Source organism: Phyllobates terribilis, unplaced genomic scaffold (genome assembly GCF_046119375.1).
Source record: "Phyllobates terribilis strain yellow unplaced genomic scaffold, ASM4611937v1 Scaffold_5__5_contigs__length_657084704, whole genome shotgun sequence".
Taxonomy (NCBI): Eukaryota; Metazoa; Chordata; class Amphibia; order Anura; family Dendrobatidae; genus Phyllobates; species Phyllobates terribilis.
In genome coordinates, this window is record NW_027362765.1 from 77,693,024 (window position 1) to 77,707,515 (window position 14,492).

General features: G+C 46.8%; 1 protein-coding gene across 1 annotated transcript in view; it reads right to left on the bottom strand.

Moving 5' to 3' along the window:
• The window catches only part of LOC141272089 (oocyte zinc finger protein XlCOF8.4-like), a 198,167-nt gene extending 184,038 nt beyond the window's left edge, over positions 1 to 14,129 (bottom strand). Inside the window, exons 1-2 of the mRNA XM_073682396.1 lie at positions 14,060 to 14,129; positions 12,360 to 12,500 (exon numbers count right to left, since the gene is read on the bottom strand). Coding sequence (XP_073538497.1) covers positions 12,360 to 12,431 — 72 coding nt within the window. The 5' untranslated portion in view covers positions 12,432 to 12,500; positions 14,060 to 14,129. The remainder of the gene's footprint in view (positions 1 to 12,359; positions 12,501 to 14,059) is intronic.
• Positions 14,130 to 14,492: the final 363 nt, after the last annotated feature.

A 14,492-nucleotide genomic window follows, 5' to 3' on the forward strand; every position in this document is an offset into this window, starting at 1 on the left:
AGTGGAGGAATAGAGCCTAAACTGGTACATCCCTTAAAATTGCCGCTGGTAACCCATCTTTGCTGAATGGCATCAGACTTAATTAATAGAGATATCACCTATCGGTAGTAAGGAGGCATAGGCAGAGCAGTAGAGGCAGGGTCCTGAACCCTGGGAAGCTATATACAACTATAATTATTTATGTGTGATTTGACGCACCCCCTGGGCCATGTTCAGGGGATACCCGGAGCCGGATCTGGGTAGGGGTAGTAGTCCTTGTGGCGGTGACCCGGTCCGTGCCCAGGGTGTCAAACTAAGTGGCAGTCTATGGCAGTAGATGTTAACTTGATCGACTACGCCACCCGTTGAGTGCGGCTTTGAAGCCGCCGCTGCAGAACAGTCCACTGAGGCCAGGTGTATAAGGATGTGCAGCGTGGTGGTATAACCCCCAACGGGAGGGGTATGGCCTCAGGGCAGCAGGTGAAGATGATGGGGGTTGTGACGGTGCAGTAAGAAGAGTCAGAGTCAGGAGATGCAGTTTCAGGGGTTTTACTCACAAGTGTTCTCTCAGTCACTCTGGCCTTGAGTGACCACCCGAGCCGTGCTGCGTCCACCAGGTCCTGGACTCGGCTAACCCCCAGGCAGTTCCGGAGCGTGGTCCTGAGCTCCCTTCTCCCTCTCTGTCTCTGGCCAATCCCACCAGGGATCCACCTTTGGCCGGCTCCCTCGGGTCTCTTAGTGGTCAAACCTCCTCTGGGTTCCCTGACCCTATGCTTGGTGTGCCTTTCTGGTGGATTTGGTGAGGGTCGTGGCAAATCTTGACCACGACCTCCGGTTCCTGGCTGAGGATAAGTGGCCTCCACCAGTTCGGGTTCCGGTACCCGTGTCCGCCAACCGTTCACCCTTTTTGGTCTGATTCTGGGTTCTTAGGGTTCCCTCTGGTCTTCCACTCTGGGCCTTTCTTTCTCCTCTCTCTTCACTGCAGGCTTGGCCCTGGAGCTGGGCCCAGCCGGAGCCACAGCTCCCTGTCAGCCCTCCTGGCTGAACTCCTCTGCTAAAAAGACCCTGTCCTAAGATGGTGCCCACCATATATACTCCCTCTATGTGTGAGCCCAGGTGACTAGCACCCAATGAGCTCCTAGCTTTACCCAGAGTACTCCCCCTATCTGCCCCTACACTACTGGGATGTTCCACCCCCCTCCCACTCCAGCCAGGGACAGACGCTGTCGTACCTGCACATATACTTGGTGGGAGTACCGTAGTTCTGTCCCCCGGAAATGGGATGTATGTAGTGCATGCAGCCTACTGAGCTCAGTCCCACACTCCATCCTTACCCGGGAGTGGAATACCACACCTCTGGCTTGAGGTGTAATACCCCTGTAGCAGCCGAATCCTCAGGGTGCTACATTCCCCCCTGGTAAATCACAGCACGTCCTCGGGCTGTAAAAGAATAAAATATCCAAAAACATACAATTTTTTTTCAAAACATCATAAACATATAAAACACTATATATATTATCAGCAGCATAAAACTCTTCATATAAGACTTTTCATTATAAACATTCTTGTTCCTCCGGCCACGGTGCAACTTGTGACCGGGTAAAGTGCAACAGTCTCTTCTGGCAAAAACACAGTTCCTTATAAAACCAGTAGGGGGCGCCTTAGAAAGCGCAACTATATACAAGGGGAGGTGGCCGCTCTCAGTCCTCGGCCAGTGGGATTAGGGAAGAATGACCGCTCTCAGTCCTCGGCCAGTGGGATTAAAGGACATACGGGTAACAGTTTAATTTGCTGGTCCCAACGGGGACTATAATGGTAACAGTTCCTGTACCCTAACGGGTAACTATTTTACAGTTCCATTTACCGTACTTTAGTAGCGGCGTCCTCCTGCTCCTTCCTCCCTGTACCCTTCAGACCCGTCCGGGTCCTCTTGCTCCTCCTGACACCTCAGCTCTTCCTCTGTCAGTCGGTGTACATGAAGGGCATAGGGTCCTTTGGCACATTGGTGCCGGGTAAAGGTGACCTCATCATCCAGGTAAAGGTCATGACCTCTGTGTCCCTCCGGTAGGTGGGACTCGACATCTCTTCTGGTCACGAAGACGTCGCCGGGGGTGTGATGATCTCTGATGAAGCCCCAACCGTGCTGCAGTTGGAATTTAATTACAGTCCCGGTGGCACGGGGACCGTGAGCTGCACGGGGGTTCCTTCGGGTCCGGCTCTTTTGTTCTGCACTCTTTACTTGCAGCCGCTCCTCGCGGACCCGTCTCTCTCTCCGTTCTCGCTCAAAGACTTCCAACTGCCGGCGGCAGCACTCTGCACGCTCCGCTGCAACCGCCCGGGTCTCTTGAGTGAACCCGATGAGGTCTCCTCCAGTGGGGTCCCACGCAAACTGCGCTTCCTCCAGCGAGAGTGGGGTGATCTTGGCGGGCGCCGGAGCCGGGATCAGGGGCTCATCCAGGGGCCTTTCCTTCCGGAGTCGGGGATGGTAGTACTCCGGTGGCCACTCAAAAGGCTGCCCATCCGGGCAAGTGTGCTGGGCAAACAAGTCCTCACCCAGGTGCGGCACAGTGGAAGTTGAGGGCGCAGTGGTGGCAGCGGCGCCCGGGATCACTAGGCCTTGCGACCAGGCTTGGGGTACCCTGAAGGTAAAGGGCACCGTGAAGACGGCGGCGCCCGGGGGCACTCGGCCCTGCGACCAGGCCGGTGGCGTCTCCTGCTTGGCCGCGCTCAGGGTTGAGGCGCGTGACGTCACAGGGGGCGTGGTCGCGGCTCCTGCTTGGGGCCTAGTCTGGAGCGGTAGCGGTGCGGCAACGGGCACGATCGGTGGGATTTCGGGCTCTGCGACGGGGAGCGGGGGTAGGCTTACGGTGGCTGGGCTTGGGGTAGTAACGTCCCCTTTACTTGCCTCCGTCTCTTCAGCTCCCTCTGCGGCGTCGTCTCCGGCCTCCGTCCCTTCAGCATCCTCTTCAGGGGCAGGCATGCTCCTCGTTGCGGGTGGTGTGCTCCGCTGGCGGGTTCCAGCCTGCTGGGCCATCTCCCTGCTCCATTCCGTCAGCGTTTCTCGCTGCACCTGGGCCATCCTCCGTGCGAGGCCCTCCAGCGCGGTCTGTGCACGCTCCCGGTCTCGGGGGAGCTGTGCCAGGATCTCCACCAGGTCTTGTGGGGTGGTTGCTTGCATCAGGCTCCTGACCACAGGGTCGGTGCTGCCTGCCTCTCCCTCCATCTCCGGGTACGGCTCCTCCAGACTCCTCCAGGCTGCACCCATCTTCTCTGTTTTGTTCTGTATCCGCCCACACTCAGGGCGGTCCTGGGGCAACTTGGTGATTGTCAGTTCCAGGGGCAGACCCCCCACGCTGATGGACATCTCTAGCATCGCAGCCTCTGCTGGTGGGGGCGGTCTTCATTTTTGGCGCCATTCTTGGTCCTGGCCCACGATGGGAGGTGACCTCTTGCCACCCTCTGGCACGCCCATAATGGCGTCCGCTCTGCCAGGGCGGGAAATTGTCCAAGATGGCGGGAATCGCCTCCCAGTGGCGGGAAACTCCGTGGATGGCGGGAAAAAGCTGCAGATGGCGGGCAACCGGCGGAAAACGACCCGCGATGGCGTCCGATGGCGGGGACCCTCCGGAATTGGCGGGAGACTCCTTTTTACGGTACAGATAAACTTTTCTTCAGGCACGCAGTACCCGGTGGTTGCGGGCACGTGATCCTGCCGACTACGCCAAAGTTGACGCACCCCCTGGGCCATGTTCAGGGGATACCCGGAGCCGGATCTGGGTAGGGGTAGTAGTCCTTGTGGCGGTGACCCGGTCCGTGCCCAGGGTGTCAAACTAAGTGGCAGTCTATGGCAGTAGATGTTAACTTGATCGACTACGCCACCCGTTGAGTGCGGCTTTGAAGCCGCCGCTGCAGAACAGTCCACTGAGGCCAGGTGTATAAGGATGTGCAGCGTGGTGGTATAACCCCCAACGGGAGGGGTATGGCCTCAGGGCAGCAGGTGAAGATGATGGGGGTTGTGACGGTGCAGTAAGAAGAGTCAGAGTCAGGAAATGCAGTTTCAGGGGTTTTACTCACAAGTGTTCTCTCAGTCACTCTGGCCTTGAGTGACCACCCGAGCCATGCTGCGTCCACCAGGTCCTGGACTCGGCTAACCCCCAGGCAGTTCCGGAGCGTGGTCCTGAGCTCCCTTCTCCCTCTCTGTCTCTGGCCATTCCCACCAGGGATCCACCTTTGGCCGGCTCCCTCGGGTCTCTTAGTGGTCAAACCTCCTCTGGGTTCCCTGACCCTATGCTTGGTGTGCCTTTCTGGTGGATTTGGTGAGGGTCGTGGCAAATCTTGACCACGACCTCCGGTTCCTGGCTGAGGATAAGTGGCCTCCACCAGTTCGGGTTCCGGTACCCGTGTCCGCCAACCCTTCACCCTTTTTGGTCTGATTCTGGGTTCTTAGGGTTCCCTCTGGTCTTCCACTCTGGGCCTTTCTTTCTCCTCTCTCTTCACTGCAGGCTTGGCCCTGGAGCTGGGCCCAGCCGGAGCCACAGCTCCCTGTCAGCCCTCCTGGCTGAACTCCTCTGCTAAAAAGACCCTGTCCTAAGATGGTGCCCACCATATATACTCCCTCTATGTGTGAGCCCAGGTGACTAGCACCCAATGAGCTCCTAGCTTTACCCAGAGTACTCCCCCTATCTGCCCCTACACTACTGGGATGTTCCACCCCCCTCCCACTCCAGCCAGGGACAGACGCTGTCGTACCTGCACATATACTTGGTGGGAGTACCGTAGTTCTGTCCCCCGGAAATGGGATGTATGTAGTGCATGCAGCCTACTGAGCTCAGTCCCACACTCCATCCTTACCCGGGAGTGGAATACCACACCTCTGGCTTGAGGTGTAATACCCCTGTAGCAGCCGAATCCTCAGGGTGCTACAGATTCCTCTATTCGTGAGTCTCTAACAATTACAGTAGACGAGGTTTTCATGATATATGTACTTTTTAATTGTTTTTAAATTTATATGTCTATATGCTTTGGAATCAAAGATTTGTTATTTTTTGCTACAATCAAGCAGTGTGAATATCATTCAAAGTGGCTCTTTTCTTTTTTGGGACATTCAGGAGGCCTGCTATGAACTGCTCTATTATGATTTTATCAGCCTCTCGGATGCTTCCAGGATCAGTCTGCTGAATGGCCCTAAGGGCCCCCTGCAGATTTAGTGCATAGTCCCTTATAGTCTCCCGAGGTCTTTATTTGCAGCTGAAAAACCTCATTTTAATTTCTGCTGTAGTGCGAGTATCAAAGGTGTCTCTTAACCTAGTGAGCACAGCTTCTACAGTTTGTTTGGTAGCATGGGGCCAGGATTTGGCCTCCTGCTGTGCAGCACCAGTGAGTTGACTCTTGTGCCTCTGCCATGGGGTATATCTCAAAGAAATTCTGCATCCTGTCCTTAAATTCTTGCTGAGCATGGGGACCACTGCTATACTGTGGTAGCCAGGTTGCACCAGATATGATATTGCATGGTGAGTGGCAAGATGAAGGTGGTGGTATTGCTGCCATGGGAACTAGCAGCTCCAGCTCGGTAATCCGCTCTTTCCTCCCCTGCGGGTACGTTATTAGCGTGTGACATGGCTATCACCTGCTTTTACAGCTAACCTGGAGTTAATACTACTCATTGTTTTGTTGTTGCAGTCTCTCACTAGCCCCTGTGTCACAATTCTGAGACAGGTCTTCAGGTAGATGGCACAGCAGGCTGCAATCCTGTTTGTGACGCCAGTTTTCTGTCTGGGTCGGCCTCCACCGAGCCGGGGCATAATGGCGGCCAACTGTCAAAGGGGCCTCGCCGGCCGGGAAGCCGTCCTCGACAAAGTAAAAAGGGGAAAGTTGTGGAAGGGATACAGGATCAGCCCGTCTCAATAATCAATGTCCAGACTTCAGGTGCAACAGGAAGAAAAACTCGCTTTTACTGGAGCAGTTGATAATGATGATGATTACAGCTCTCCACAGTTATTCATTACACAGAGCCAACAGCCTCTCATGGTGTGATGAACCCACCTCTTTTCCGGCAATGTGTAGCAGCTCTCCTCATTCCCGCTGCATATAGCACTATGCATACACTAAAACTTCTCCTATCAGCCTGGACCTTGGCATCCATAGCACCTCAGGCTTAACAGGAAAATACCTCAGCTCTCTTCCCATCACTGACAACTAAGGATCTTCCATAGACATCCCACATCTCATCCCTAACTGACGTCATCTGGCAGTTGGGCACTTTTTGAACTGCACACGACACTATGTCCCATGCGACTGCACAGATTTCGCTGTTGTCCCAACCACAAAACCCACAGCAAAGGCACTGGCTGGCCTCCTTGATGTCCAGCACCACACAATGCCAGTGTTGCTTCTCTTGGGCTTAGTAGTTCTCCTGCAGGGGCTGCTACCCACCAGACTTCACAATAACCCTTATACTAATTACATGTGTGTGTGTAAAAATGGCTGAAGAGCCGGCTTCTTACACCATTAGAGTTAACAGATATTTGTGACGCCTGTCTTTGCAGAACGCCACACTAAGATTGCCATTTCTGAGACTGACATCCTTATATCATCACCCATTTTGCCAATTTTGCTTGGAAGACACATTGCAAAAAATAGAGCTGTGTGAGACTCAGTGCTGGACCAAGGGACTGTGAGTAAAGGATAGTTTTTTTTATTTAAAAACATACTGCAGCTTTGAAATAGGCTTTATGAATCCGAAAACCCCATTAAGAATCATTCTGTGGAAAATTGCAGCCAAAAACAACAATGGTGTCTCTATCAAGTTGCCCATTTAGCGTATGGGTGAGTTCTTTAGATTCTATTTGATTTTTGATGACAAATGCTTAATGATAATTTTAGATATTCCTGAATCATCAATTAATGCTTCAAGGTGCTTTCCATCCCTCATTTATGACAAAAGACTTTACTTTCATTGTAACTGATGTTTGTGCCTTGTACAATTTATCAATTTAGTACAAAAAAAAAACTAAAAAATGGCTATTTCTTTATGAGTGCTCTAATGTTCAACAAAAATAGATTTTTGGTTAAAACATTTCCCATATTGTAAGTATGACATTTTTTTTCTCCTGTGTGAATAATCTGATGTTTTGATATTTAAGAAGATTTAATTTAGATATTTCCCTCATTTTTAACATAAAAATGGCTTTATGTGAACTCTCTGATGCGTAGCAAGATTTGATTTGTTTGAAAAATATTTCCCACATTCTGTACATGTAGATGCATTTTACCTTGTGTGAGTTTTCTGATGTTTAGCAAGATCATATTTCTGAGAACAACATTTCCTACATTCTGGACATGAAAATAATTTCTCCCCTGTGTGAATTTTTTGATGTCTAACAAGATTTGATTTGTCTGCGAAACATTTCTCACATTCTGAACATGAAAATGGCTTCTCCCCTGTGTGAATTCTCTGATGTGAAACAAGATTATTTTTCTTATTAAAACATTTCCCACATTCTAAACATAAAAACGGCTTTTGACCAGTGTGAATTCTCTGATGTTCAATGAGATGTGATTTCTGACTAAAACATTTCCCACATTCTGAACATAAACGTGTCTTCTTCCTTGTGTGAGTTTTTTGATGTTTACCATCCATTTGGTTATTTTTATTTTGTTTAAAAGTTTGTGATGAATCAGTAGAAAGAACCTGTCGAAAGGGATCAGATGATACATCTTTGCTGTGAAAGGCTGGAGGTATATCTTGGATAATGGCATACTCTTCATATGTATCTGGTGTTATACTACGGTCATCTGCTTTAACATCTGAAAATATCATATGTTCCTTTGAGCTCCTGGTACAGTCATCTGGCAAAAATGGAACGACTGATATTATTAAATAACATTTTATAACATTTATTAATTAAAGGGTCTATACAATTTGTAGTAAAATTAGATTTTAAACTGAGGAAGACATTGGCTGCAACAAAAGACCTCGAACAATCCCAATTCCAAAAACATTGACGCAGTATAAAATGTAGAGAAAACAAGAATACAATGATATGGAAATCTCTTCAGGACATATGACATATATTTATGTCATATGTCTTGTCCATGACTTTGATATGGGCTCCAGCGCTGAGCCCACTCCTTTCCTTACACATGACAGCTGATTTAATCAAGGGCCACAGTTAGTCAGACGACCCCAAATTCTGCATTCAAGCCACAGTACATTCTGAAGACAGTGCAGCATGGTGGTACAAGCATCATGATTTGGGCATGTTTCTCTTACTATGGTGCCAGACCTATTTATCGCATACCAGGGATCATGAACCAGTTTGCATATATTAAAATACTTGAAGAGGTCATGTTGCCTTACGCTGAAGAGGATATGCCCTTGAAATGGGTGTTTCAACAAGACAACGACCCTAAACACACCAATAAATGAGCAAAATCTTGGTTCCAGTCAAACAAGATTGAGGTTATGGAGTGGCCAGCCCAATTCCGGACCTTAATCTGATAGAACACTTGTGGGGTGACATCAAAAATACCGTTTATGAGGCAAAGCCAACAAATGCCAAAAAATTGTGGGATGTAGTCAAAGCATCCTGGGCTGGAATAACAGTTGACAGGTGCCAAAAGTTGGTTGACTCCATGCAACATAGATGTGAGGCAGTTCTAAAAAACTGTGGTTATACAATTAAATATTAGGTTAATGTTTCACAGAAATGCTAAATCCTAAAAAAAGTACATATTGTGAGTTTGTAAAGACAAATGCAGACACTGCTATTTTTTTGAACAGCCCTATGTTATTTTTTTGCTATTTTCTGTAAAGTAGTTTAAATTATATACATTTCTCTTCATGTTTTGAATTAGAAAACTGTGTGCAATGTTCCCAATGCATGGAAATAAAAACTAGTACAAAGATTTTGTGCTTAAGTCATGTTTTTGAACACACTGCTATTATTTTGAACACTACTATATTTTCAGGGTTACATTAGTGCCTGTGACATGTGTAGATTACACATCTTGGAATGCCCTATCAATGCTGAGCATTAAGGTACGCTCATAATTATGTATAAATCAGACTAGTACAATCCGATTAAAAAATCGGATTGCTCTCGGATCAATGTTATTCAATGACGCAGTGCAGATCAGCGTATTTTTTCTCAGCTGTATTCAGCATTAGAAAAAATTCCTAACATGCTGCAATTTCACTCCGAAATTGGACAGTAGGAGAAAAATAAATTGCTTGGCGTACGGACCATCAGTATGGAATCCGATTTTTACTGATACATTACAATTCTGTAGCATAGGAAACTGAAAATGGTACTGTAAAAGATCAATAGCTGCTGAGTTAAAAAAAAAAGATTGCATACGGACAGCACACAGATGACAAGTGAGAGAAAATCGTCCCACTCTTCTGGATGAGAATGGGACCAATACGTAAATGTGAAAGAGCCTTCATATAGGGGTTTTAGTAAAACATATGGTCCATGAAAACATCATCTATTTCCGGGAAGGCCTTGCATATTTCAGCAAGACAATGCTAAATCACATACTGCATCCATCACAGCAACATGGATTTGCAGAAGAGGAGTTCAGGTGATGAACTGGCCGTGTGCAGACAAGACCTTTCACCAATAGAAAACATTTGGTGCATAATGGAATTAAAATCCGGGAAGGAAGACTCTGGACTGTTGAACAACTAGAATCCTAAATCAGCCAAGATTGGGATAAAATTTACCTCCCAAGACTCCAACAAAACTCCTTCACTTACAGACTGTTGTAAAAAGAAGATGGGACGCTACACAATGCTAGGCACAGCCTTGGCCCAACTTTTTGCGATGTGTTCCTGCCATCAATTTCTAAATGACTTAACTGTTTACAAATGAAATGCAAAAATAACACCTTCAGTTTTTGATCTGTTTTCTATGTTTTGTTATGAAGAATATATCGCTATAAGAGATTTCCCAATTATTGCATTTTTGCTTTCTTTATATCTTGAACAGCGTCCCAACTTATTTGAAATTGGGGTTGTCCTATTGCTTATATTGACCTTAGTTTGCTTCAGACTTGCTTCATGATTCATTCCCTGCTTTGATGTCCATCTGCCTGACTTCTGGGTATGACCCAACTCAATGTTTTGACCAAGTTATTATCATAAGCTGAAACCTGCCAGTCAAATACTAATTCGTTGAATGACCTAGAGACGCTCTGCAATGAAGTCTGCCTCTTTTCTGTAGAAGTTGATATTCCTATAGTTGTTTCTGATCATTTCAATACTATCTGGCAAGAGTATAGTAATATACAAAAGAAATCAGCTGACAGGAGCAAGTCCAAAAGTTTCTCCTTTAACATTAACCTAAAAGCGTGGTCATTATTAAGTTGAAGGTTGCAGCTAAAATGTGTTTTACAAGGGTTGTTCGGTCACAAGATATTGATGAATGGTCCTTAAGAAAGACCATCAGTTTCAAATTGGTGGTGGCCCGACTGCTGGGCATTACAAATCAGCTCCAAAAAGACGAGGAGACGAGGTTCAATCAGAGCAATCCCATGGGATACCATGTATTTAGTGGTTACTACTCACCTGTGCAGTTATCTGTAGGAATTTCCTCTTTACACCGCTCATCATCCCTCACATATGTCTCTGTAGTATTAATATGGGTCAGATCTTGACCCTGAAACAAATATTGTAAAATTCACAGACAGATGTAAAATTTGCGTGAAAAAATAGAAAAGATAATGAATTCACAAATTACATCACAGCAGTAGTTATCACATAGCTGCAGGTCTCCTGTATAAATCCAACCTGTCGGCTCCTAATTCTAACCAGCAGCCTCCACAACCAGAAAACTGTGAGAAGATCTAGACATCTAATGTCTATGATCAGCTTTATCCTGTCATCGCCACCAAGTATAAAACATATACTGAACGGCCAAATTATTAGAGACATCCATCTAGTAGAGCATTAAACCTCCGAGGCCATCAGAATCTCATAAATTTGTTGTTGGATACCTTTTTTACAAAGCCTTGTGGCATGGGGCATTGTCCATATACCACAGGGTAAACAGCTGCCAACAAGTGATGAACTCGGTCGTCCACAATGCTTAAGTAACTTCTAGTTTCCAAACATCCATATCCAAGTGTCAGAGAACACAGGATGTGTACAGAACACATTCCCCGTATGATTACTCTTTACCAGACTGAAATGATCAGTTCACTTGAATTTCCTATTCTATTTATGGTTCAGTTTCAATTTTGTATTAACTGTGCACCCCGTGTCCCCAAGAAAGGTTTTTGGTATCTTCTTTGACAAAATGTTTACATCCTCATGATCACCTTTAAAAGGCAGTTTTTCTTCTGTATACTCCTGATACAAAAGCTTGTATAAATCCCACAAAGCAGGCAGTTTCTGAAATACTGGTGCTGAGCCTAGCACCCATGATTTTGCCTCATTCAAAGTTGCTCAGATTACTCTCGTTTTTCATTCTAATGTGGATTCACACTGAAAATGATCACTTAATTTTCTGCTGCACTCAGGGGTCATTGGTCTAATTTCTATCTACGGAAAGTCTAAATTAAGAAAGAACCAGTGTCATTAATTAACTGGCCATTCAGAGTACAATACTGGTGGATAAAACAAGACTGAACGCAAAACCTTCAAAGCCTTCTACACATCATAGGGGAGATATCATGACACTTTCTTTCCATCTACCTGATGATCCTGAGGAACATTAGGATTTTCTTGTTTACAGTCCTGTGGAAGAAGAGGATGGGGACATCTCTCTAGTGTTGTCCTCTTACAGGATCGATCTGTAGGAAACACATACAGGGACTGAATTCATTCTTTGCATACATATAGGACGTGTTTATTTAGACTTGTCTATTACCTGGTGATGTGAGGGTCTGGGGAACCTCCATCATGACGTCCTTGTACAGATCTTTGTGTCCTTCTAAATACTGCCACTCTTCCATGGAGAAATAGACGGTGACATCCTGGCACCTTATAGGAACCTGACACATACAATGATACCGTCATCCCCCTGATCCCTTCATATCGTTACTCTATAATGTCCCAGCAGTGTCACCTCTCCAGTCAGCAGCTCAATCATCTTGTAAGCGAGTTCTAGGATTTTCTGGTCATTGATGTCCTCATGTATCAGTGGGTGAGGTAGATGGCCTGACATTGGGCTCAGGGGTCTTTCCCATCCCTCAGACACAGGGGCCTGACAGCGCTCACTAAAGGTCTTCTTCACTACTGTGTAATCCTGGTTATGGAGAGACACATTAATATATCTCACTACAGACATTTTCAGAGTCCTCATTTCTCCAGTTCTGTCCATCTGTTATTCCCATAGATAAGAAAGATGTAATGTGACGTCATCAGAATCTCTCACCTCTCCAGTAAGCCGGAAGAGGATCTCTAGCGTGAGGTGTAATATCCTCTCTGCCATCTTGTCCCTATCCATCCTTGACGGGTCACTCAGGAAAATTCTCTTATATAGATCTGCACTGAAAGGATCCGATATTGTAGAGACCTGAATGGGAGATAAATGGCAATGTAACATCTTAAAAATCCCATGTAACAATACAATTATTGGACAAAATAGATATCACGGCACAGTTGCAAGATATCCCAGGTCTAGGTGCTCTCTCCCTCTCACTAAAGGCACCCTACCTATCCCTGCTTCCCGGATTACTTCTGAAGGTGCAGACGCTGGGGCCACGTGCTTTACTGATATCCTGAATCAGCCCTTTTCTGTCCCCAACCCCACCCAGGAAAGTGGGGAGTTGTAATGTATAGGATTATACAAACAAGACTAACAAGGGAAGACTTACAGGGATAAATGAAAATACCAATCATACAAATATGCACTCACAAAAAAAAGTGGAACACCGGGAAGTAAAGGAAAAAAACAAAATAGGAGAGGATGAGGATGCAGACAGATGAATCACCAAGTAACAGTTTATAGAAAAACACTTCCTCAAAACAACCAAAAATCCAGCTCCAGAATCAGGTAGACTGAACTAACTCTGGCAATGTCTGCATGCTAGAAGGGAATATATATAGCAGAGGAGCGTGGCTAACCCTGAACAGCTGAGAGCATCACTGCAGAAAAGCTTCCAGGAGCTCAAAACAGAACAGATTAACCCCTGCCCTGCTAGCAGAAACCTGCACCATTTAATATGAAGGTGAAGTGATTCTAATCAGTGCAGGAGTACAAGAAATCAGACAGCGTGGTCTTCTGGCCCTTCTCTTTCGTGATAAACCCGTGACAATAGGGGTAAACATATGAGGAAATATAATGTGTCGATTTTGTATTCTCTCTTTGTATGTGCAACACTGGTGGGTGTGGAGCCACGAGCCGGGCTTACCCTGGAAGGTGCATAACTAAGTGACTACCGGGTAATAACTAGTGGGTGAGGATAGGCTTGGCCACCTGTAGTCACCAGGTATCACTCCAGAGCAGTCTCCAAGTCTGGGGGGAGCAGAGCTGTGGCCACAGTGAGCAAGGAGGCACTTACCTCTTCTGCGAGTCACTGGCGTGACAGTATGGACTGGAACATGTAATATTGTATGAAGGCAGCTCCGTCACTGATACCAGAAGTCGAGGATGATGAAGATGCTGAGAGCGGGATATGTGTCATAAAGATGGAGCGCGGCCTGAACGTCATGTGCTTTATGTCCGTCCCCCAGAATCTGCCGTCTACACGGGGGGCGGTGGAGATTATCACTACAGGAGCCGCTCAGGTCACAGGCACTCCAGAAATATGGAGGAGACCGGCAGAGATACAAAGAGCGATGACACTGGAGGGTCCGGGGAGCGGCCATGAGGGGGATTTACAGGAGGCATTAATTATAACAGCCGCAATTATAAATGTCACCTGAAGAAACAAGTGATATATATATATAGAAAATCAGAGAGGTTTCCCCAGGAGACGTGTGCACTTCTCTCTATTCATCGTCTATGGGAGATAACAGAAGCTCTGGCTCCAGAGAAAGAGAAGAAACCTCCATCAGTAAGTTATATGGGAAGGAGAGTAGAGAGGTCACCAGCACTGAGGGGGTTAATAGTAATGGGGAATCTCCACATACCTCCACCTGCAGAGCCGCACACTGGATATATGGCTGTTCTGTGCACACAGGACCTGTGATGAGGTCACAGGAGGGGAGGAGTCAGGGGTCACATGATCAGGGGTCTCAGTGTCTGCAGGACTCTGCTGTGATGGGTGTAATAATAATAATGTTATTTCTATGGCGCCAACATATTCCGCAGCGCTGTACAATTAAGGGGACATGTACAGAGATCAAAGACAACACAAAGTAACGCACAGCTCAGCCGTGACAGGAGGAGGGAGGGTCCTGCTCACAAGCTACAATCTATAAGGAAATAGCTCCAGTCAACTTCTTTGATCACGTCACTGATGTGGTTTTCCGTGAGCCATTTTGGCATCTTCTGGCTCCCAGCATCTTTACCGTTTTCGACGTTGACAAGGTCACAAAGTCATAACGTCGCTGCCTATTTAGC